Genomic DNA, 22,485 nt, shown 5'->3' with positions numbered 1-22,485 from the left:
ACAGACCGTATAAGTCTGCCCAGCACTATCCCTGCCTCCCAACCTCCAGCCCCGCCTCCCACTACCGGCTCTGCTATCCAATCTCTGCTATTCACGTATGTGCAAAACCGGCTAAAACCGGTCTAAATGAAACGTTACAAACCAGGTAAGTTTTGAGCTTAGGGACCTGGGTCTCAAGGGACAGGAGAGGGAGGAAGAGGCTCCTCCTTGTGTATTAACCCTTCCTGTCCAGTCTCTGCATGCCTTCCCTCCTTCTTCTCACTGTATCAGTCAAGCAGGGAGTTTCCCTGTCTGCTTCCCCTCCCTCCTCCTCTCTGTGTTCTTATCTGATTCATCTGTGTTTACAAGGTTCTCTCTCCTGCATTGCCCTGGCCCGTCCCTGCTGTACTACTTCCCTGTGTCGGTAAGCTTTACTTGTTATTTTTGTAATAGAAAAATTAATGGAAATGCCACTGAAGAAAAGAGATAGCGAACTATGCACAATCCAGTGGGCTGTGAGACAGACTGGGTCAGATAAATTAGATTGTTTTTTTTTTTTTTTTTCAATTGGGTGACTAAAGAATTAGATGGAAGGCATGCACTGGATGTGGTTTACGTGGATTTCTGCAAATCCCTTGCTACTGTCCTGCTGCCATCCCATATGAATAAATTGAGCAGATGGAGAACTAACTGGGTTAGAAACTGGTTGGCTTACAGACACCAGAGAGTAGTGGTCATAGGAGCCAGCTCTGTGGATGCAGTGGTTGCTGGAGCATCCCCAGTATAGGACAACCTACTTGACTGTGCCCGGGGACAGGCAATTTTCATTGGGTTTAGCACCCCCAGTCATTTTTAAAAGTTTGAAATTCACCAAGAGATGAGCAGCAGACTTGCCTCGGGGACTGGTCTTGGATTGGATTCTGTGCAATATCTTTCCGAGTGATAGGTTACAAGGGAAAAATTGTCCCGGTAAATACAATAATGCAAAGATATACAAAATGGAGTATCCACTGTACAGAAATCCAAAGGAGTTTTATGCAATGGATGGGGGAGGGGCTGATGTGCGTGGACCAGGGGGAGACCTCAGGTTGTTTGTATCAGACGTTCTTTAGGTAGCAAAACAGAGTGATAGGGCGGTGGCTGAAGCCAGAGGATGCTGGGCTGCAGACAGGCATAACCAGCGAAAAAAGGAGTCGGATACCCCTATTCGAGTTCTTGGTGAGGCCTCACCTGTAATACTGTGTTCGGTTTTGGAGGTTGTATCCCAGAGAGGGTATAAAGAGGCTGAAGACAGAGGCCGTCCCGAGAAAATCAACCAAAAGGATGTGGGGTCTACATCAGAAGAACCTGAGCTGGGGCTCTTATCCTGGAATCCACCGACCCCAACAGGGAGGTCCGTGGATGTGTTCAAGGGGGTTGGTGAACTGGGCACAAAGATGAAGTTTCTCTGGGATTTCCTTCCTTTTCATTTCAAAATTATTTTTGTGAAAAACAAATGTGTGTTTATGTCAAATTATGTTAATAAGGTGGATGAGATGCTACTGAATTTGATCAGATAGAATACAATAATCACTGTTGCCATCTAGAGAAGATTTCTAATTGATAGGAATTAGAAGAAATATAGCCTGCTATTATGATTATGGGTACCTGTCTTTGTTTACATCAGGTCATTGTGAATTTTAAGATAAAAATTTAGTCTTTTCAAGGATTCACCATAGAAATAGAGAAAACAAAACATGGAAAATAAGGTGATATATATGTATATATACTAGTAAAAAAGGCCCGTTTCTGACACAAATGAAACGGGCGCTAGCAAGGTTTTCCTCGGAGTGTGTTTGTTTGAGAGAGTGACTGTGTGTGAGAGTGAGAGTGAATGTGTGAGTGTGTGTGTGTGTGTGAGAGAGAGAGAGTGAGTCTGGGTGCGAGTGTGTCTGTGAGAGAGAGAGTGTGTGTGTGAGAATGAGAGTGTGTGCAAGTGCGTATGTGAGACACAGTGTGAGAGAGAGAGAGTGTGTTTCACACAGATACAGTGTGTGCGAGAGAGAGTGTGTGTGTGAGACACAGACTCTCTGTGAGACTGAGTGTATGAGACCAAGAGAGTGTATGAGTGACTGTGTAACACATAGAGAGTGAATGTGATACAGTGTGAGACATAGAGTGTGTAAGAGACAGTGAGTGAGAGAGAGAAAGACATTGTGAGAGAGAGAGTGTGTGTGTGTGTGACAGAGATACCTCCCCCCCTCTGGTGTCAGCCCCCCCCCCTCTCTCTGGTGTTTGAGCATTACTGTGCAGGACACTGAGCTCTGGCTGTGCTTCAAGGAACTGACCAATCCTATTTAATAGAATGCACCTCCAACATTCTGAAGCCGAGAAACCTCGTGTGGTTGGTCACTTCTGCTTGTGACGAACCCGGAAGTACATGATGTCAATTCAGGAGATGGATACAGAGAGCAGGAATGCCTCAGCCATGCAGTCAGCTTCAGAATGTTGGAGGTGCCTTTTATTATATAGGATTTGTTTGTTTGTTTGTTTGTTTAATAGACTAACAATGTATTTTTTATTAGCTTTCAGGCGCTAAAACCCTCAGGTCAAGAAGGAGGAGTTTAGCTCCCAAAAGCTAGTTAAAAATAAATTAAGTTAGACCAATAAAAAGGTATCACCTTATTTTCTAGTTTTTGTTGAGTTTTTGTTAATGAACTTTTATTCCTATATTTTCAAGTGGATTTATATGGTCGCCACGCTACGTCATCCTAATGTTCATTGTAATGTTTTCATTACAAATTAGTTTTTTAAAAAGTATTCAATCCTTACGATGCTTCAGTTTAGCTGGGCAAGCAAATAGCATGGATTTGTGTGTAACAGAAAGAAATAAAAGCCTGATGTTTGAACGTAGCTGCAGTGCAACAGAAGAGAAAAGCTTTGGGCAGTCAGCAAGGCTCTGCAGCATCCCCGCCCCTGAGGAACAGGAAGGCCATGCTGGAGAAGGAGAAGGACTAAAAGGCTCTGCTTGGGCCTGCTAGTTGCCAGCTGATTTTTACCGGGAGCTAAAAACACTACAGCAGCTTTAGTAAAAGACCTCTTCAATTTTTGTTACTGTGGGGGGGTGGATGATTTTTAAGAGGAAGCAGTTCATTACTTTCATTAGACTTTTGTGACCCCACAAAGGTTGAGAACCAGTGTTCTAGAGGCAGGGGTGACTCAAGGCAGCCCAAAACCCGCCCAAAAACCGCACACACCCCACCCCTTCCGTCATCACCCCCACCCCCGCCGTCATCAACCCTGCCCCTTCTGTCATCACCCCCCGCCCCCGCCATCATCAGCCCCGCCCCCACCGTCATCGCCCTGCCCAATACGGCACCAAACCCCGCCCAAAACGTCACAAACCCCGCCTCTGTTGGCATTAGCCCCACCCCCGCCGAACGAAAAACCGCCCCAAAATCCGCCCAAAAAATACAAAACAAGCCCAAAAAACCGCAACCCGCCACGGGCAAAAGTTTCCTGCAGCGGGTTGCGGAAAACCGCCCAATTGGGCGGGAAAACCGCCCATCTGGCAACCGTGCTGCTGCCTGAAGCACAATGGATGAGATGGTGCCCCCCAACCCCCCTCCCCCCCATACCACCACCAGGTGCCAGGTGGGGTTTCCTCCTTCAGAGTTTCAGGCAGGGAATTGGGGGAGTTCCCCTCCTAGTTTTATTTAGGGAGCTGGATGTGTGTCAGGCGATGTGTGAGATTGAGGGTATCTCCATTGGGGAGGGGGGACTGGGTGAGTGGATGTTTGGAAGGAGATTGGTGTGTGGGTGGGTTTCTGGGACAGCAATGTGTGTGTGGGGAGCAGGGATGTGTGGAGAAGCTGGAGTCTATGATATGTAGGGCAGGAAGGTATGTGTGAGGTATGGAGGGGGTATCTGGGATTATAGAGGTGCATAGTAGCATAGTAGATGATGGCAGATAAAGACCTGTAAGGTCCATCCAGTCTGCCCAACAAGTTAAACTCATAGTATAAGGTATGGTATGTATACTTGACCTTGATTTATCCTTGCCATTTTCAAGGCACAGACTGTAGAAGTCTGCCCAGCACTCAGGGCCGGGCTTAGGCATGGGCGATAGGGGCGGTCGCACAGGGCCCCATGCTCCTAGGGGCCCCGCATCTCTGGCACATCTGTCCTTCTGTCTTGGAACATCTCCATGCTGCTTTTGATGTCACTTCCTGCTGCTTTTGATGTCACTTCCTGCTTCCGCAATGACGGGATGCAGCAGGGAGGAGGCTCTGGGCTCGGCAGCTGATGGGATATGAAACTCGCTGTCGCTGTCTGCCGCTCTCTACTGAAACGTGGTGGATGCACATCAAGGTACAGGGTGAGGTGGGGTTACGAGAGCTCTAAACCTCCTTTTAAACTCTGATAAATTATGGCTTATGGTGGCGGGCACGGAGGGGTGGGCACAGGTGGGGAGCCCCACTGAACTGGCCGGCACAGGGCCCCGCAATTCCTAAGATCGGCCCTGCCAGCACTAGCCTTGTTCTCCAGTTACAGAAGCTGAATCTGTCTAGCCACAATCAGGGCACAGAACGTACAAGTTTGCCCAGCACTGGCTTCGCTTCCCAATTAGTGAAAAGTGATAAGAATTGGTAGCCAAAGTTTTGTGTGTAAAGAGCTTGATAGAAAGAGAGCAATTTGGACTTTGGATTACTTCAAAGAATACCCTGCAAAGAATTTCCCAGCACCCTCTTTTAACTGAAGCCAAGCCAAATATTGCTGCCTAGGGTGTGGCCTTTCAGGCTGTCTGGCCTCATCTTTGTCGATGACCTCAGCTTGCTCAGATAATTGTCTGATGACCAGGACTTCTATCCTGTATTGCAGGCCAACCTCAATTCAAACCTCATTGAGGTCTTCCTCTGACACCAACAGACTCCTCAATTTTGAAAGAGATGGACGTCCATCTTTCGACATAAAATGGAACATACCCCCCTACCTGTTATGTTTGTGGAGGAAACAGTGAGCCCTCCAAAACTCACCACAAACCCACTGTACCCTCATCTAGGTGCCCCATTTTACCCGTAAGGGCTATGGTAGTGGTGTACAGTTGGGGGTAGTGGGTTTTGGGGGGGCTCAGCACACACGGTAAGGGAGCTATGTACCTGGGAGCAATTTATGAAGTCCACTGCAGTGCCCCCTAGGGCTTGCATTTGGACATTTTTGACATGGACGTCTTTGGTTTCGAAAATCGCCAAATGTCAAAGACGTCCATGTCTAAGGACAGCCATCTCTAAGGACGTCCAAGTCCAAGGACATCCTTGGTATTTTCGAAACAAAAAATGGGCGTCCATCTTTTTTCAAAAATGTGGTTACTCCGCCCCTGGATTTGGACGTTTTACAAAGACGTCCAAATCCCAACTTGGGCATTTCTTCAAAAATGCCCCTGTAAGTCAACTAGGGCTGGGGAGACTGTTAAAACAGTGCTCACAGTCATAGACCCCTGGGGGGAGGTGTACGGTAATGACCGCTCCATAGTCAATGCCCAGAATAAGGTTCAGAAGGGAAAAGGGGCTGCATGGCCCCAGTCCAGGATTGTCACTGCAGTGACTCACCTAAGCTATACTTGGGAGAGGGGGGATATAGGAATATTAAATAGGAGAAAAAATTCCCAGGTAGAGCAAATGAGGGCTCATGATGCCAAATCCCAGCCTGGGAGCGAGAGAATTGCCGATTAAAATTTAAACAATGAGTTGCTGTGATGCAAAATTATGCAGACCAGTTTCTTAACTATTCATAGACAGCAAAACAGTGCACAAAATTTGGTTCATGAAGCCCTTGTTGCAAAAACTTCGACTATTGGGCTCATTTTCGAAAGAGAAAGGACGCCCATCTTTCAACATAAATCAGAAGATGGGTGTCCTTCTCACAGCGTTGTCCAAATCAGTATATTCGAAAGCCGATTTTGGACGTCCCCAACTGCTTTCCATCGCAGGGATGGCCAAAGTTCAAGGGGGTGTATCTGAGGCGTAGCAAAGGCGGGACTTGGGCGTGCCTAACACTAGGAAGTCCTCGACCCATAATCGAAAGAAACAAGGACGTCCCTGATGAACACTTGGACGAGTTTACCTGGTTGTGTTTTTCTTACGACCAAGGCACAAAAAGGTGCCCAAAGTGACCAGGTGACCACCGGAGAGAATCGGGGATGACCTCCCCTTACTCCCCCAGTGGTCACTAACCCCTCCCACAGTCAAAAAACATCTTTCAAAATATTGATTGCCAGTCTCTATGCCAGCCTCAGATGTCATACTCAGGTCCATCACAGCAGTATGCAGGTCCCTAGAGCAGTTTTAGTGGGTGCAGTGCACTTCAGGTAGGTGGACCCAGGCCCACCCCCACCTACCTGTTACACTTGTGGTGGTAAATGTGAGCCCTCCAAAACCCACCACAAACCCACTGTACCCACATCTAGGTGCCCCCTTCACCCGTAAGGGCTATTGTAGTGGTGTACAGTTGGAGGTAGTGGGTTTTGGGGGAGGTTTGGGGGGCTCAGCACACAAGATAAGGGAGCTATGTTCCTGGGAGCAATTTCTGAAGTCCACTGCAGTGCCCCCTAGGGTGCCCGGTTGCTATCCTGGCATGTCAGGGGGACCAGTGCACTAGAAATGCTGGCTCCTCCCAAGACCAAATGGCTGGCATTTGGTCATTTCTGAGATGGATGTCCGTGGTTTCCATTATTGCCGAAAATCAGAAATGACCAAGTCTAGGGATGACCATCTCTAAGGACCACCAAATCTCAGGATTTGGGCATCTCTGACCGTATTATCAAAACGAAAGATGGACGTCCATCTTGTTTCAAAAATACGGGTTTCCCTGCCCCTGGATGGGGGGCGTTTTGCGAGGACGTCCTCATCAAAACTTGGACATCCCTTTCGATTATGCCCCTCTATGTCTCAAATGAGATATAGAGACCTCTTAAAACAATGTGGTGAAGGTTTGCACTTACCACACGATAAGAGCCGAAATGAAGTACAAAGTTTGTGCACTAACTGTTGAATGTTCTCAACACGTTTCCCTACATTTACAATACAGAAGAGCCCTTTATTGCACGATAACTGGACTGACAGGCATCTTTAGTCACGAGATCTGGGGTTTAGTGCGTAAGCCTCAGTATTTGATGTATTACAGGGTACAGCATAAAACACACCCACGCACACACCCATTGCCCAGCGTATAATTCTTGATCACCCTTTGCTCCATTTCTACCTCACCTGGTGGTGTGAAACCGTCCACTCCTCTCTCCTGCACTGTGACCTCATAGCTTTTGCATTTTTGGGGGTTGCAAAGAGAGATAAAACACAAAGTATGGTTGAAACACCTGTTACTATAGGAAAGCAAACAATAGGTGACAGCACCCAGAGGTATTTGAATCACCCTGGTTAATATTTACCTGCATGAATAGTTCAAGGAACTATTCACTTTTATTTCCCTCTGCCCCTCCATGATTTGCACTTTCTCTCTGAGAACGCAATACACTGTTACGAGCTTCTGGTTGAACATACAGCATCCTAACTGCAAAATTATTTCTGGATAGTTTTCTTATTAGGCTGGGTCTGCAGCTTTCGAAATGGCTGGTGTGAGCAAGTGCCTGAAGTACTCAATGTTCATCTTCAACTTTCTGTTTTGGGTAAGTGGAGTCTGACATGGTCTTACTAAATGGGTGGACTGGGATCCGGGGATGGACTGTATAACGAACAAGGGTGATAGCAAAAGCCTGCTCTGAAATTAAAGCCTAGTACCAAAATAAACAGAACCTCTTTGTTAATCATTAGGTTTATTTTTGAATGTATCGTGCAGTTTTATCGTTCTGCTTTTGTGTCAAAAATTAAGATTTAAAAACATTCCTAACCTGAAAACGATCAGGATGTGTAAAAATAAATCAGTAACAAAAATTGAAGAGGTCTTTTACTAAAGCTGCTGTAGTGTTTTTAGCTCCCGGTAAAAATCAGCTGGCGGTAAACGCCGAGACGCCATGGGCATCTCGGCGTTTACCGCCAGCTGATTTCTACCAGGAGCTAAAAACACTACCACAGTTTAGTAAAAGACACCCAAATCAAGAATACCATTTGTAATTCTGTTACCCGGAAATGGCAATCGCCATTACGGCAAATGTAAGCCACATTGAGCCTGCAAATAGGTGGGAAAATGTGGGATACAAGTGCAGCAAATAAATAAATAAATCAATACGGGCTTCCTACTTTTAAGAAGCATTGGGCTCCTTTTGATCATTACATCAAAACATCAGCATCTCTTATAGTTATACTTAAATTGTCACATTTATCTATATGCAATGCATTTGGTTTTGTTGTTGTATGTTACATTGGTTTAAATTTTCTTGAAAACTCAATAAAAATGATTAAAAAAAACAAAACAAAAAAAGAATATGGGCTCCCTAATAAGTAGAGGAATTTACCATTTAAGAGAGACCTGTTACACCTAGATTCCAATATTGTCAGAAGAGGACAGATCTAACACTTCCTTAAAATATTTCCTTAAAAGAATCTCCGGCAATAATAAATAGAAGGAAAATTTAGAAAACCCAGGTTCCTAATTTTATTAATATTATCCATCATTTCTAATATTAACAACAGACACAGAAGCTGCCTGAAGACGAGCCACCGATGTTTCAAGTATGGCCATTCTTATGTTCGTATGCTTTGGTGGTTATCTAACGAAGATGTATTAGTATCCACATTAGTAAATTTCTCTACAGTCTCTTGTGAAAAGGCTGCACCCCACAAATCATTTAAAGCTGATTCTTCCTGGCCAAGATCTGAACTGGGTTGCTGGCTCCCCTCAGGGAACATCAAACCCATAGATAAACTTGGATAAAACAGCTTAGAAGATTGACCTAGTTCTGTTGGTGATGAGATGTCTACATGGGACTCCCTTTGTAAGCAAGACTTGGGAGGGTGGTGGGGTACATTCCAAGGAGTTCAGTGAAGCTCTGATCAAGGAAAGCCTGAAAGCTTGAAGGTTCAGTAGCTCCAGTAGGCACAACATGGGCTTTCTGTTTCCTCAAGGAGCCAAATCCTAATGAGAATTAAAAATAAAATTCAAACAGTTTTGGTGCTCCTGTGATGCTTCAGAGGTTTCCTAAGGGGCAGGGCGTGCCTGTTCGGGCACATGCCTGCAGCCGTAGGAGCCAGCTCTGTGGGTGCTTGAGCACTGCCAATATTAGCAAACTGTGTCCAGGAAGGAGTAATGTCCATTATGTATATGAAGTATAGCACCCCCAGTCATTTTGAAAAGTTGGCTCCGCCTCCTGTGCCTGTGGCTGCATGCTGCAACGGCACAGGCCTCTTATCTTTCACCAAGGCCCTTTAATGACATCAGGGGAGGTGTCTGTGGCACTGCCAGAATGGAATTGGCAATGGAGTCTCTGAAGAAAGGCAGACAAAGACCTCCTGCAGGAATGAGTATGCTGCCGATACTGCTTCTTCCCATGAATCCGCACTAGCATTGGCCTCATATGTCCCTGGAAGGCCCCTTGATGATGTCAAGGGAGGTGTCTGTGATGCTGCCAGAATGGAACTGGCAGTAGAGTTTCCTCCAGAAGCAGATCGCTACCAATAGTTCAGCCAGATGGGGAATGGCAGATAAGGACCTCCTCCAAGAATGGGTTTGCTGCTGATACTGCTTCTCACACAGCGCTTACTTTGTGTAGTGCTACACTTGAGGGATTAGGGAGGTCACCCTTTTAATTCTCCAGTGTTTCTTGTCCCAACCAAAAGTAATACCATCCAAGGGATATTGGGCTCTGTGACACGGTTGTTTCTACAATGGCTAATATACACATGTATGCACTGACACATACACATATATGTTCTGAAATACCAGCACATCCACTGTTATGTTGCCGTGTTGTGTCTGCTGATATATCACATGTTTATGGCAGATCCTGTTCTAAAACATTAGTGGAACTTGAAATGTCCTGACCTGGCTGACTCAATTCCAGTTGGAACCAAAAACAGTTCAAAAGCATCCATTCAGAATATACTCATATCACTTGCTTAACTAAAGTACTTCTCTAGCCCCCCCCCCCCCCCCCCAAATTTTTATATTCATCAAATCACATTTCATTACTTCTCTTTTCTTTTAAATGACCTCAGCAATGTTCGTTGCCAACCAACAATTGTTTTTTATGGCAACGTTGTCAACATCATGACGTCTTCATAGGTCAACTATAGTGACTACTGCAATTTTTCAAAACTTTAATAAAGCCTTTAAACCGTTGACTTATCTTATTAAATCCATTTATCATTCGGACCCAGGGGTAAAAATGTCCGACATATGTTTCGCCCGAGACCGAGCTGTCTCAAGGACAATCCCCCTGAGGATTTTTAGCGCCAGCTCAGCTAAAAGTTCTATCTGTCAATTCCAGTTGGGACATACTTTTTAAAATGCCACGCCACAGTATTGACCATAAGTTATCGAATTTCATTCACTAAGACGTACTGAAACCTCATTTCTAAAAAAAAAAAAAAAAGAAAAGAAAGAAACTATTATAAAATAACCACCACAAAGTCGCTCACTTGTTCAGTACCCATTATCTGTTTTATTACTCCCACCTTAAGTAATTCCATCATCCCTTATTTGTCCTTTTTGTCTGTCCTGATTAGATTATAAACTCTGTCGAGCAGAGACTGTCTCTTCATGTTCAGTGTACAGCGCTGCATATGTCTAGTAGCGCTATAGAAATGAAAAGTAGTATCTTTGGGATTCCAGAATCTTGCTATTCTTTGGGATTCTGGAATCTTGTTACTCTTTGGGATTCTGCACAGAATCTTGCTATTCTTTGGGATTCCGGAATCTTGCTACTCTTTGGGATTCTGCACAGAATCTTGCTATTCTTTGGGATTCCGGAATCTTGTTACTCTTTGGGATTCTGCACAGAATCTTGCTATTCTTTGGGATTCTGGAATCTTGCTACTCTTTGTCCTTACCCCTTATTTGTCCTGTCTTTCCTGATTAAAATGTAAGCTCTGTTGAGCAGGAACTGTGTCTTCAGGTTTAATGTACAGTGCTGCGTCCGTATAGTAACACCTACAGAAATAATAAGCAGTAGTAGTAGAGTTGCAGTCTTGGGATACGGACTGCCAGTCCACATTGTCTTCCTTATAGTTCATAAACTGAAGGCTTTTAGTAGCCATGTTAGTCCACTTTTAAAGGAAATAAAACAAAACAGGTCGAGGATAATTCTAAGAATATAACTTACCAGGCTGCAAACCATCAAAATACTACGAAGGGCCTCTTTTACTAAATCGCATTAGCGATTCCTGGTGCAGCAAAGGAGAGGAAGCCCATTCAATTCCTATGAGCTTCCTCTTGTTTGCTGTGCGGGAATTGCTAGGGCGGCTTTGTAAAAGAGGCTATTAGTTTACAAATTCTTCAGTGTTTATGGGTTCCAGCACCATAAATAAACTAACATATCAAAAAGAAACCTCAAAACCACAAGGCTATAATCTATAATATTAATCCCTATTGGAGTCCCATTATATTATCATCGGTTTCAATTTCAACCAATATGGAGAAAAAAGAGCAAGGGAGACAAACCTTCTAAACTACAAAAGTATAGGAGAAAACTCCTATTGCTAGAACAAAACAAAAAAGAAAAAACCCATCCAATATTCAAGTAAATATGCTGGAAGACATAGCACTGACAAAAAACAAAAACCTATTCAAAAATTATTTGGAGCTCAAAGTTCTCACCAGCCTGTGCGCAAAAATTAAAGCCACTTAGCTTGGAGTCGGTATATTCTGTGGTTCCGACGACCAACTTTCTCCATCTTTGCTACAGATGGATTTCTATCCCAGCCCTAGTAGAGGAGTGTGGTAGCCGTGTTAGTCCACTCTTAAGGTTATCAATAGAAATCAAACAAAATAAAACATGGAAAAGAAAATAAGATGATACCTTTTTTATTGGACATAACTTAATACATTTCTTGATTAGCTTTCGAAGGTTGCCCTTCTTCGTCAGATCGGAAATAAGCAAATGTGCTAGCTGACAGTGTATATAAGTGAAAACATTCAAGCATTACTATGACAGTCTGACAGGGTGAGAAGATGGGGGTGGGTCGGAGGTATGCATGGGGACATCAAAGCATATCATTGATATTCTAACAGGATGGGTGTGGATAATTGAGGGGTGGGGTGATCAACAGAGAAATACAGCTTTATGGTTTATAATGGGCTAGGAACCCCAGATCCTTGTTAAGTCCTTTCTGTTGGGTGTTAAAATATTCAATCATTCTGACTTCAAAGGTCTTACGTTCTTGTATGGTTTTAAAGTTACCTTTCAGGATTCTCACTGTGAAGTCACTGGTACAGTGTCCTGGTCCTGTAAAATGTTGACCAACAGGCGTGGGAACCCTACTGGCACCAGTATTGTTCATGTGATGTCTATGTAAATTGAATCTTGTCTTAAGCATCTGGCCTGTTTCTCCAATATAGCATCCTTCATTACATTTTTTACACTGAATGATATATACCACATTGGAAGATGAGCAAGTGAAAGATCCCTTTATGTTGAATATCTTTCCTTTGTGGGTAACTGTGATATCCCAGCCCTGAAACCCTAAGAAATTTAAATCCTGCAGATAGGATTAGGCTAAGGATGCTTATCCTCCCCCCAAACGATCCTCCAACATTCCTGTGGGCCGCCAGCAGCATCGACAAGGAAAACAAGCTGCTTCGGCCGGCCCCCGGAAGCATTCTGTCTGTTGTGTCCCGCCTCATGTGATATAACTTCCTATATCAAAGTAGGCAGTACACAACAGAGAGAACATTTTCGGAGCCACCCAAAGCAGCTTGTTGACGCTGCCGGTGTCCCACAGGAACGTTAGAGGATTGCCGGGGGAGGGGGGAGGAAAGGGCGAGATAGAACCTGAACTACGGATGGGCTGTGTTGGCAATGCCGTGCGGCTTTGTAAACAAGGGGGTTAGTGATGGAATTTCCTCTCTCTTTTTCTTCACCTGCTCAACTCTCCCTCTCCTTCCTCAGGGCAGTGATTTACATCAGTGCAGTGGCATTGGGGCTCTGAAACATGATGAGACAAGGGACTTATTATGTATGAGAGCTTTCAGGCCTCTGATTATGTCCAAACCAACAAATGAGGGAGACTTGGCAAATTTGTGTCAAAGTAGGTAGTGTCATGTTCAGGAAAGAATTCATTTTCTACTTATCTTTAAAAATTGTTGTGAAAAATAAATGTAAAAAACCTTTCCTCCCTGACTGTGTATTTTATAACTCTGTATCATAAACACAAAAATGTTGCTCTCATAATAAGATTAAGATTGTGCTTGATCTCTCTAGTTGACTTCACTCTACCCAAGTTCACATCAGTTTGGTACTTATAAATTTGCAGTCAGATCCGCTTTGAGCCAGAATTTTCCAACTGAACAGAAGTCCAAACTTGAAAATCTCTGCATACACATTAAAACATACTGGAGCTTCTGCGTCTGTGATGTACATCTATGTTTTCCGGTTCGCACGTATAATTCCAGTGCCCAGATACATACTCTCCACTTGAGATCCAATCATCCCTAAACTCTGCCCTCTGACAATTTGATTTTGAAAATAATGATGCCATATCATCAAACTCTAAAATAGGAACAGGCATAGGCTGAATTGTTCGAACTGTGTGCTGGTCTCCTTGTGAAAGTTTTGATAGTACATTTAGATTTAGCTAACCAAACATGCTATAATTAGCTGCACAAAAACATGTGTCCATAAGAAAGTTCACTAATTCAATTTTGCATTTCTTCCCTCTCAGTTGTGTGGCTGCATTATTCTTGGAGTGTCGATATGGTTGCGTGTAAGCAAAGATGCAAAGGAGGTAAAACTTCCATGTGTTTGTGTTTTTCTCCTCTGTTGTACATTTTTCCTTGTTTACCTTCATCTGTCACATAGAGGGGCAAAATCGAAGTGGACGCACAAGTTTTGCTGAGGACATCTTCGCAAAACGTCCCGGTGAAAGGGCAGGGAAACCCATATTATCGAAACAAGATGGATGCCCATCCTTCGTTTTGATAATAGGGTCGGGGACGCCCAAATCTTGACATTTAGGTTGTCCTTAGAGATGGTCGTCCCTAGACTTGGTCATTTCTGTTTTTCGGCGATAATGGAAACTAAGGACGCCCATCTCAGAAATGACCAAATGCCAGCCCTTTGGTCATGGGAGGAGCCAGCATTCGTAGTGCACTGGTCACCCTGACATGCTAGGACACCAACCGGGCACCCTAGGGGGCACTGCAGTGGACTTCAGAAATTGCTCCCAGGAACATAGCTCTCTTACCTTGTGTGCTGAGCCCCCCAAACCTCCCCCAAAACCCACTACCCACCACTGTACACCATTACCATAGTCCTTACGGGTGAAGGGGGCACCTAGATGTGGGTACAGTGGGTTTGTGTTGAGTTTTGGAGGGCTCACATTTACCACCACAAGTGTAACAGGTAGGTGGGGGTAGGCCTGGGTCCACCTATCTGAAGTGCACTGCACCCACTAAAACTGCTCCAGGGATCTGCATACTGCTGTGATGGACCTGAGTATGACATTTGAGGCTGGCATAGAGGCGGGCACAAACTATTTTGAAAGATGTTTTTTGAGTGTGGGAGGGGGTTAGTGACCACTGGGGGAGTAAGGGGAGGACATCCCTGATTCCGGTGGTCATCTGGTCATTTCGGGCACCTTTTTGTGCCTTGGTCGTAAGAAAAACAGGACCAGGTAAAGTTGTTCAAGTGCTCATCAGGGACGCCTTTTTTTTCATTATGGGTCGAGGACGCCCATGTGTTAGGCACGCCCAAGTCCCGCCTTCGCTATGCCTCTGACATGCCCCCGGGACCTTTGGTCGTCCCCGCGATGGAAAGCAGTTGGGGACGCCGAAAATCTGCTTTTGATTATGCCGATTTGGGCGACTATGTGAAAATAAGCCTGATTGTGACCTCAACTTCAAAATGTCATACCTTGAATACGCTATCCATCAAATACTTATTTTAAGGTTGCACCACTTGGAGTGTGGGTTCTCACTGCTCAGTTTATCTGTTGTCAGGAATTTCAACTTAACCAGACTTCTGGGATATATTCAGCAGTTGACCTCTTGATTGCCGTGGGCTCCATTATTATGGTCCTTGGCTTCCTGGGATGCTGTGGAGCAATGAGAGAGAGCAGATGCATGCTTCTTCTGGTAGGTTCTTCGGAAAGATACCCAACATTTTAAAATTGACATGTCCCCCTAGGATTTCAAAGAGTCTTTGCCAGGGTTTCCCAAATAGCCAGTTGGGCTTTGAAATACCCCAATGAGTGTGAACGAGATAAATCTGTAATTGTGAGCTTCCAGTGTTGGCAACTTTCAATACCGCTATCCTAAAACCCAGATTTGCACCAGCTCGATGATGGCATAAAGGTATGTCTGAACCGGGGGTTCTCAACCCAGTAAAACACCAGTCGAAGTGGGCAATCTTACAGTGATAATATTATCTGTAGGAGAAACCCCACAGAACCTATCAGACTATTGGTCCTAGGTATACAACTTGCCAAATAATATGGCCGTTGATAGTTTCTATCATGGGGGTTTTGTTTTTCTCCAAAATTTTTTTTCTTTTTTTCTCTCTAACGTGCAACTGAAATGCCTCAAATATACAACTTGAACTGTTTCTTAATGCTGAAAGCGCCGATGCGAGCAAAGAAATATACACTGCTCAAAATCAAAACAATGAGAATAGAACTTAGCTTTGCTTTGATTATAGTAACGTAGTAGATGACGGCAGAAAAAGACCTGCACGGTCCATCCAGTCTGCCCAACAAGACAACTCATGTGTGCTACTTTTGTGTATACCCTACTTTGATTTGTACCTGTGCTCTTCAGGGCACAGACCGTATAAGTCTGCCCAGCACTAGCCCCGCCTCCCAACCACCAGCCCCGCCTCCCAACCACCAGCCCCGCCTCCCAACCACCGGCTCTGGCACAGACTGTATAAGTCTGCCCAGCACTATCCCCGCCTCCCACCACTGGCTCTGGCACAGACCGTATATTGGTTGTTAGTGTCAAATTATGGTTCGTTATCTAATTAAGTTGCGTGTGCATCTTGGATCAGTGCCCTAATTTGGGCATCATATATAGAATATGGGGATAGGGTTAGCAGCTCAGCTTGTTTTGACTATCTGACCCAATCACTATCTTTCTACCCTCATCTCCCCTTACGTTCCCGCCCGTAACCTCCGTTCACAGGATAAATCCCTCCTCTCAGTACCCTTCTCCACCACCGCCAACTCCAGGCTCCGCTCATTCTGCCTCGCCTCACCCTATGCTTGGAACAACCTTCCTGAGCCCTTACGCCAAGCCCCCTCCCTGCCCGTCTTCAAGTCTTTGCTTAAAGCCCACCTCTTCAATGCTGCGTTCGGCACCTAACCCTTACCATTCAGTGAATCCAGACTGCCCCAATTTGACTGCCCCTATCGGACCGACCGTTCACTTGTCTATTAGATTGTAAGCTCTTTGAGCAGGGACTGTCTCTCTTTGTTAAATTGTACAGCGCTGCGTAACCCTAGTAGCGCTTTAGAAATGTTAAGTAGTAATTGTAGTAGTAGTAATCAGTGCTTTGTATTTGCTAGTCGTTATTCATTCTTTCTCTAGTTTTAAATCTATTCCCACCATAATATTCAGTCATGAAAGTGTCTGCTTTGAGAAAGATCTCCATGTTTTTTCTTTGTTGGGTGAAAAGCCTGAAGTTGTTTCCTTTTGTGCTTTAATTCCAGTTTTTTATAGGCTTATTCCTGATACTGGCTCTTCAGGTGACTGCGGGCATCTTAGGAGCTGTGTACAAACCAAAGGTAGGTCTAGCACCTTGGAAACTCTATGATATCTTTGGGAACAATCAGGCTAAGAGGTGCCTCAGTGGTTCAGCAGACGTGAGTTGTGGATGGAGCAAAGGACTATGGGGTATGGCTAGTAACTCAAGATATATGTCAGTTATGTATGGATAGCAGTGGGATGCTGTGAAAAGAGTTTGCCTTTGTCTTTGGGAGCAGTGGCGTAGCTACATGGGGTCACGGGGGCCTGGGCCCCCATAGATTTGACCATGAACCCCCCTGCCGACGACCCTTTCGACCCCCCCCTCCCGCCTCCAACCCGCCGTCGCCTACCTTTGCTGGCGGGGGACCCCAACCCCCGCCAGCCGAGGTCCTCTTCTTCCGGCGCAAGGCTTCGTTCAGTTTCTGAGTCTGACGTCCTGCACGTTGTACGTGCAGGACGTCAGACTCACAGAAACAGTCTTGCAGATCAGCCAGCATCGCGGCCCCTGGCTGATCTGCAAGGCTTCGTTCTGTTTCTGTGAGTCTGACGTCCTGCACATACAACGTGTAGGACGTCAGACTCAGAAACTGAACCTCGGCTGGCGGGGGTTGGGGTCCCCCGCCAGCAAAGGTAGGCGACGGTGATGGCGGGGGAGGCTTGGTGGCGAGAGGGGGGTCGAGAGGGTTGAGAGGGTCAGCGGCGGGGGGGGGGGGGGGGGTCAAAGTTGTTGTTGGTGATGGTGGTGGCGGCGGGGGAAGGGTCTAAAATGTGCCCCCTCACCTCAGGCTCTGGACCCCCCCTCCCGCCGAAGTCTGGCTGCGCACCTGTTTGGGAAATGTGTGTTTGTGTGTTTTGAGGGTAGGTGGAGTGCATGTGTAGTAGGCAGTGGCATAGATACTGGATCTGTGCCCCTGGTTTAGCTGGTTGGGGTCCCTAACACCCGCCAGCTGAAGCGTTTTTTTACCAGTGCTGGTCTCTGGCACCACCACATTTCCTGCCCTTCCCCTCGCTTCCGGCATGCTCATTTTAGTGAAACTGAGCATTCGAGCACGCTCAATTTCATTTAAAAGGAGCATGCCAGACATGACATGAGGGGAAGAGAGATCAGGGCAGGAAATGCGGTGGTGCTGGAGACCAGCGCTGGAAACGCACTTCAGCTGGCGGGGGTTGGGTACCCCCACTAGCCAAGGCATGTGCGGCGGCAGCAGCAGCGGCGATGGGTGGGGGGCGGCAAGGCAGCGGTGGGGGGGGGGGGGCGGGGAGGTGGATCAAAATGTGCCCCCTCACTTTGGGCTCTGGTCTCCTCCCACCTTGAGGTCTGGCTACGCCCCTGGTGGTAGGGGAAGTGAGGTGTGTGTTTAACAGATGGGGTGGTGTGTTTGTTGAGGGAATGGAGTATGCCTCTGTGTGTTTTGGGAGGGGGGTGTAGAAGAGTCTGCTTTTTTTATTCCTATAACCTTGATGATGGCATAGTGTTGACCACTGGGCCATGACCATTGATCCATTAGAATTATTTCATGCATGTGGTGGTCAGCAAAATTAATTTGTGTTTCGATATAGGCAATAATACAATACATACCCTACCAGAAATTCACTCTGTCACAGTAAATTTCACGATTTTGTGAGCTTTTCCTCAAGTTATAGTTCTTTTCAGTATATTCCAGTGAGACAAAATATTTTCGTTACAAGATCAATAGAGCTTCCTCTAAGTGCATAAGAAGTACATTTATTTATTTAGAAAATGTGTCATTCATTCTTTCTACAATTCTAGGCAGGGTCTATATTCACATACCAAGTATAACATTATGGGATCCCTTTACTAAGGTGCCCCACTCAAGAAATGGTGTCACATTCTAGACATGAGTAAGTTCTGTGCACAGAAAACCAGGGCCGTTGAGAGGGGGGGACAGGGAGGACAAAAGTCCCGGGGCCCGGGCCCGCCCTCTGTCGCCGCCTGGCCCGCCCTCCGTCACTCCCGGAACTAACCTTAAGCCTCCTTTCACTTCGCAGCAAGCAGCAGCAGGTCAGGCCACTCCTTCCTTCCATGTCCCGCCCTCACCTGACGTAACGTCCGCGAGGGCGGGGCACGGAAGGAAGGAGGAGAGGTCTGCCCTGCCGCTGCTTGCTGCGGTGAAAGGAGGCTTAAGGTTAGTTCCGAGGGCCCAGCCCGATAGCGGGTGGAGGGGAGCCCGGCGACCTCGGGTGGGTGGGCGGCGGGGGGGGCCTGGCGATCTCAGGTGGGCGGTGACCTCGGGTGGGCGGGGCCCGGCGATCTTGGGTGGGCGGCGACCTCGGGTGGGGGGCCCGGGGGCGGCCTTGTCCCGGGCCCGGCTCCGGCTCTCGGTGGCCCTGCTGAAAACACCCCAGGTTTCTCTGTTAAAGATCGACCTTTTTCAGAATCTGCTTAAATTCAATTCTCACTGTTATTGTCATCACTCAGGTAAATGGTTGCTTCTGTTATTGTCCGCCACCTCTGATTTAAGCATGTTATAAAGACCCACTGTATCTTAATATTCTTTTCTATTTTAGATTGAAAAGGAAATCAACAGTACATTGACTAAATATATTCCTTTAAAAGCTCAGAGTGAGGACTTTATCAAATTTTTTGATACATTTCAGCAAGAGGTAAATACCTGCTCACATATACTTTGTGTTTCTGCTTTTTTTTTTTTTTTTTTGTTATTTCACATAAGGGCCCTTTTACTAAGGCGCATATGCGCGTACAATGTGCGTCAACTTAGAACTACCGCCCGGCTACCCTGGGCAGTAATTCTAATTTTTATGCATGTTCGATATGCGCGGCAGAAAAGAATTTTTATTTTCTACTGTGAGGCGCTAACCGGGCGGTAATTGGCAGTGGACGATGACGATTACCACCCGGTTAACGCGTGAGACCTTACTGCTAAGTCAATGGGTGGTGGTAAGGTCTCAGGCCCAAAATGGATGTGCGTCAGACTCACAGAAACAGAAGCCTGTGTAGCTGCAAGGGCAGGCTTCTCCATGGAATGTTGCTAGTGGAGGAGTAGCCTAGTGGTTAGTGCAGTGGACTTTGATCCTGGGGAACTGGATGCAGTTACAACTGCAGCTCCTTGTGACTCTGGGCAAGTCACTTAACCCTCCATTGCCCCTGCTACAAAATAAGTACCTGAATATATGTAAACAACTTAACCCTCCATTGTCCCTGGTACAAAATAAGTACCTGAATATATGTAAACTGCTTTGAATGTAGTTGCAAAAACCTCAGAAAGGTGGTATATCAAGTCCCATTTCCCTTTCCCTTATGACATCACAATATCAGAAGTGAGCCAAGTATCGGGCAATCAAGCCATTGTGACATCACTGATGAGGTTGGCTCTTATTGGTGGAATGAGTTGAGTAGCCTAGTGGTTAGTGCAGTGGATTTGATCCTGGGGAACTGTATCGGGCAATCAAGCCATTGTGACATCACTGATGAGGTTGGCTCTTATTGGTGGAATGAGTGGAGGCGTAGCCTAGTGGTTAGTGCAGTGGACTTTGATCCTGGGGAACTGAGTTCAATTCCCACTGCAGCTCCTTGTGACTCTGGGCAAGTCACTTAACCCTCCATTGCCCCTGGTACAAAATAAGTACCTGAATATATGTAAACCACTTTGGATGCAGTTGCAAAAACCTCAGAAAGGTGGTATATCAAGTCCCATTTCCCCTCCCTTCCCATTACATACATGTTAAGGGGCCCTTTTACCAAGCAGTACTAAAAGGTGGCATGTTCTATCCCCAGCACAGGTCTTTTCCACACCCTAAGGCCATCTTTAGCGTTGCTGGGAAATGGCCAGTTTTTCAAATTTCCCCATTAGTGTGTGCCCTTTAATGCTTGAACACTTCTCAACACGTATTTTGTTGGTTGTATGCGCTCACATGCTAACCACATGCTAATCATGCCCACTCTCCTCCCCTTATATTATAGCACATGGACACCACATACACTTGCACAAACTACTATGGGACGTCACAGTAGTCATTTTAACCGTGGTAAGCATGGGTTAGTACTTAATGCAGACGGACCCTTAAAATGTAGCAAAGAAGAAAACAAATTCAAGTCGAAATTCAAGAGAAAAGAGCAATGCATAAAAGAAATAAAACACAAGTAAACCGGGAATATATCCTATAATAAACTTTGACCATTTACCTCCACTGATCATAGATAACAACTAAAATTGACTGAACTTCTTTTTTCATAAGCAATTGCTCTAACTGAAGTACATCAAGGAAAATATAACTAGAATCAGGAAACTTAACCAAACATTTGCAGAAGAAGTTAAAAAAGAAGTTTGCTCTGACAGCCAATAGACGTGGTTGTAACTGAAGAAACGCCTTCCTACGCTGCTGGGTGGGTTGCGACCACATCAGGGAAAGAAGTCAAGGCAGTTTACAATCTAAAAGCAAGATAAAGTGGAAAGGAATGACATCTACCGGATCGAAAAGATATTAGAGTCAATCAAGAAAACGTTCATGAAACAGAGAAATATAGAAAGATGTAGGTAGATAAAGACCACATGGCTTATCCAGTCTGCCCTTCCATGCCACCTGCTCTCCCTATCACTCCCTCAGAGATCCTGTGTACGTGTCCCAAGCTCCCTTGAATTCAGATACAATTTTCGTCTCCACCACTTCCACTGAGAAGCCGTTCTATGATTTCACCACCCTTTCCGTGAAAAAGTATTTCCTCAGTTTACTTTTGAGTTAACCCCTTTCTTCTTCATCCTATGTCCCCTCATTCCAGAGATTCCTTTCAATTGAAAGAGACTCGCCTCCTTTGCATTTATGCCGCATAGGTATTTAAATGTCTCTATCATATCTCCTCTCTCCCGCCTTTCTTCCAAAGTGTACAGATTGAGATCTTTAAGTCTGTTCCCATACACTTTATGATGAAGACCACTGACCAATTAGTAGCCACCCTCTGGACCGACATCATCCTGTTTATATCTTTTTGAAGTTGCGGTCTCCAGAATTGTAGACAAGATTCTAAATGAGGTCTCACCAGAGTCTTATACAGGGGCATCACCGCCTCCTTTTTCCTACTGGCCATTCCTCTCCCTATGCACCCAAGCATCCTTCTAGCTTTCACCATAGCCTTTTCTACCTGTTCGGCCACCTTAAGATCATCAGATACGATCGCACCCAAGTACCCACTCCTCTTTCATGCACAAAAGTTCTTCACCCCTTAAACTGTACCATTCCCTTGGGTTTTGCAGTCCAAATGCATGATCTTGCATTTTTTAGCATTAAATCTAAGCTGCCAAATTCCAGACACTCCTCCAGCTTTGTTAAATTTTTCTTCATGTTATCCATAGAATCAGGGGTGCCTACCCTATTGCATATTTTGGTATCATCTGCAAAGAGGCAAACTTTACCAGACAGCCCTTCAGCGATATAGCTTCCAAAAATGTTAAAAAGAACTGTCCCAAGAACCGAACCTTGCGGCAAACCACTGGTAACATCCTTTCCTCAACATGAGCTCCATTTACCACTACCCTCTAATGCCTTCCACTCAACTTTTTATCCATACATTGTATTACCTCTATGATACTTTGTACTTACATAGTGTTATCTCTGTGACACTTTGTACTCATACATTGTAAGCCGCACTGAACCTGCTATCGAGCGGGAAAGAGAGGAGTATAAATGCTATAAATAGAATAG

The 22,485-nt window shown here is 45.5% G+C and overlaps 1 protein-coding gene across 1 annotated transcript in view; it reads left to right on the top strand.

Annotated features, from left to right (window-relative positions):
- Positions 1-329: 329 nt before the first annotated feature.
- TSPAN8 (tetraspanin 8) overlaps positions 330-22,485 on the top strand; it is a 35,500-nt gene continuing 13,344 nt past the window's right edge. The window contains exons 1-6 of the mRNA XM_030215399.1: positions 330-403; positions 7,547-7,639; positions 13,788-13,850; positions 15,064-15,198; positions 16,770-16,844; positions 19,336-19,431. Coding sequence (XP_030071259.1) covers positions 7,580-7,639; positions 13,788-13,850; positions 15,064-15,198; positions 16,770-16,844; positions 19,336-19,431 — 429 coding nt within the window. The 5' untranslated portion in view covers positions 330-403; positions 7,547-7,579. The remainder of the gene's footprint in view (positions 404-7,546; positions 7,640-13,787; positions 13,851-15,063; positions 15,199-16,769; positions 16,845-19,335; positions 19,432-22,485) is intronic.

Source organism: Microcaecilia unicolor, chromosome 9 (assembly GCF_901765095.1).
Source record: "Microcaecilia unicolor chromosome 9, aMicUni1.1, whole genome shotgun sequence".
Taxonomy (NCBI): domain Eukaryota; kingdom Metazoa; phylum Chordata; class Amphibia; order Gymnophiona; family Siphonopidae; genus Microcaecilia; species Microcaecilia unicolor.
This window is presented reverse-complemented; position numbering and strand designations above follow the sequence as displayed.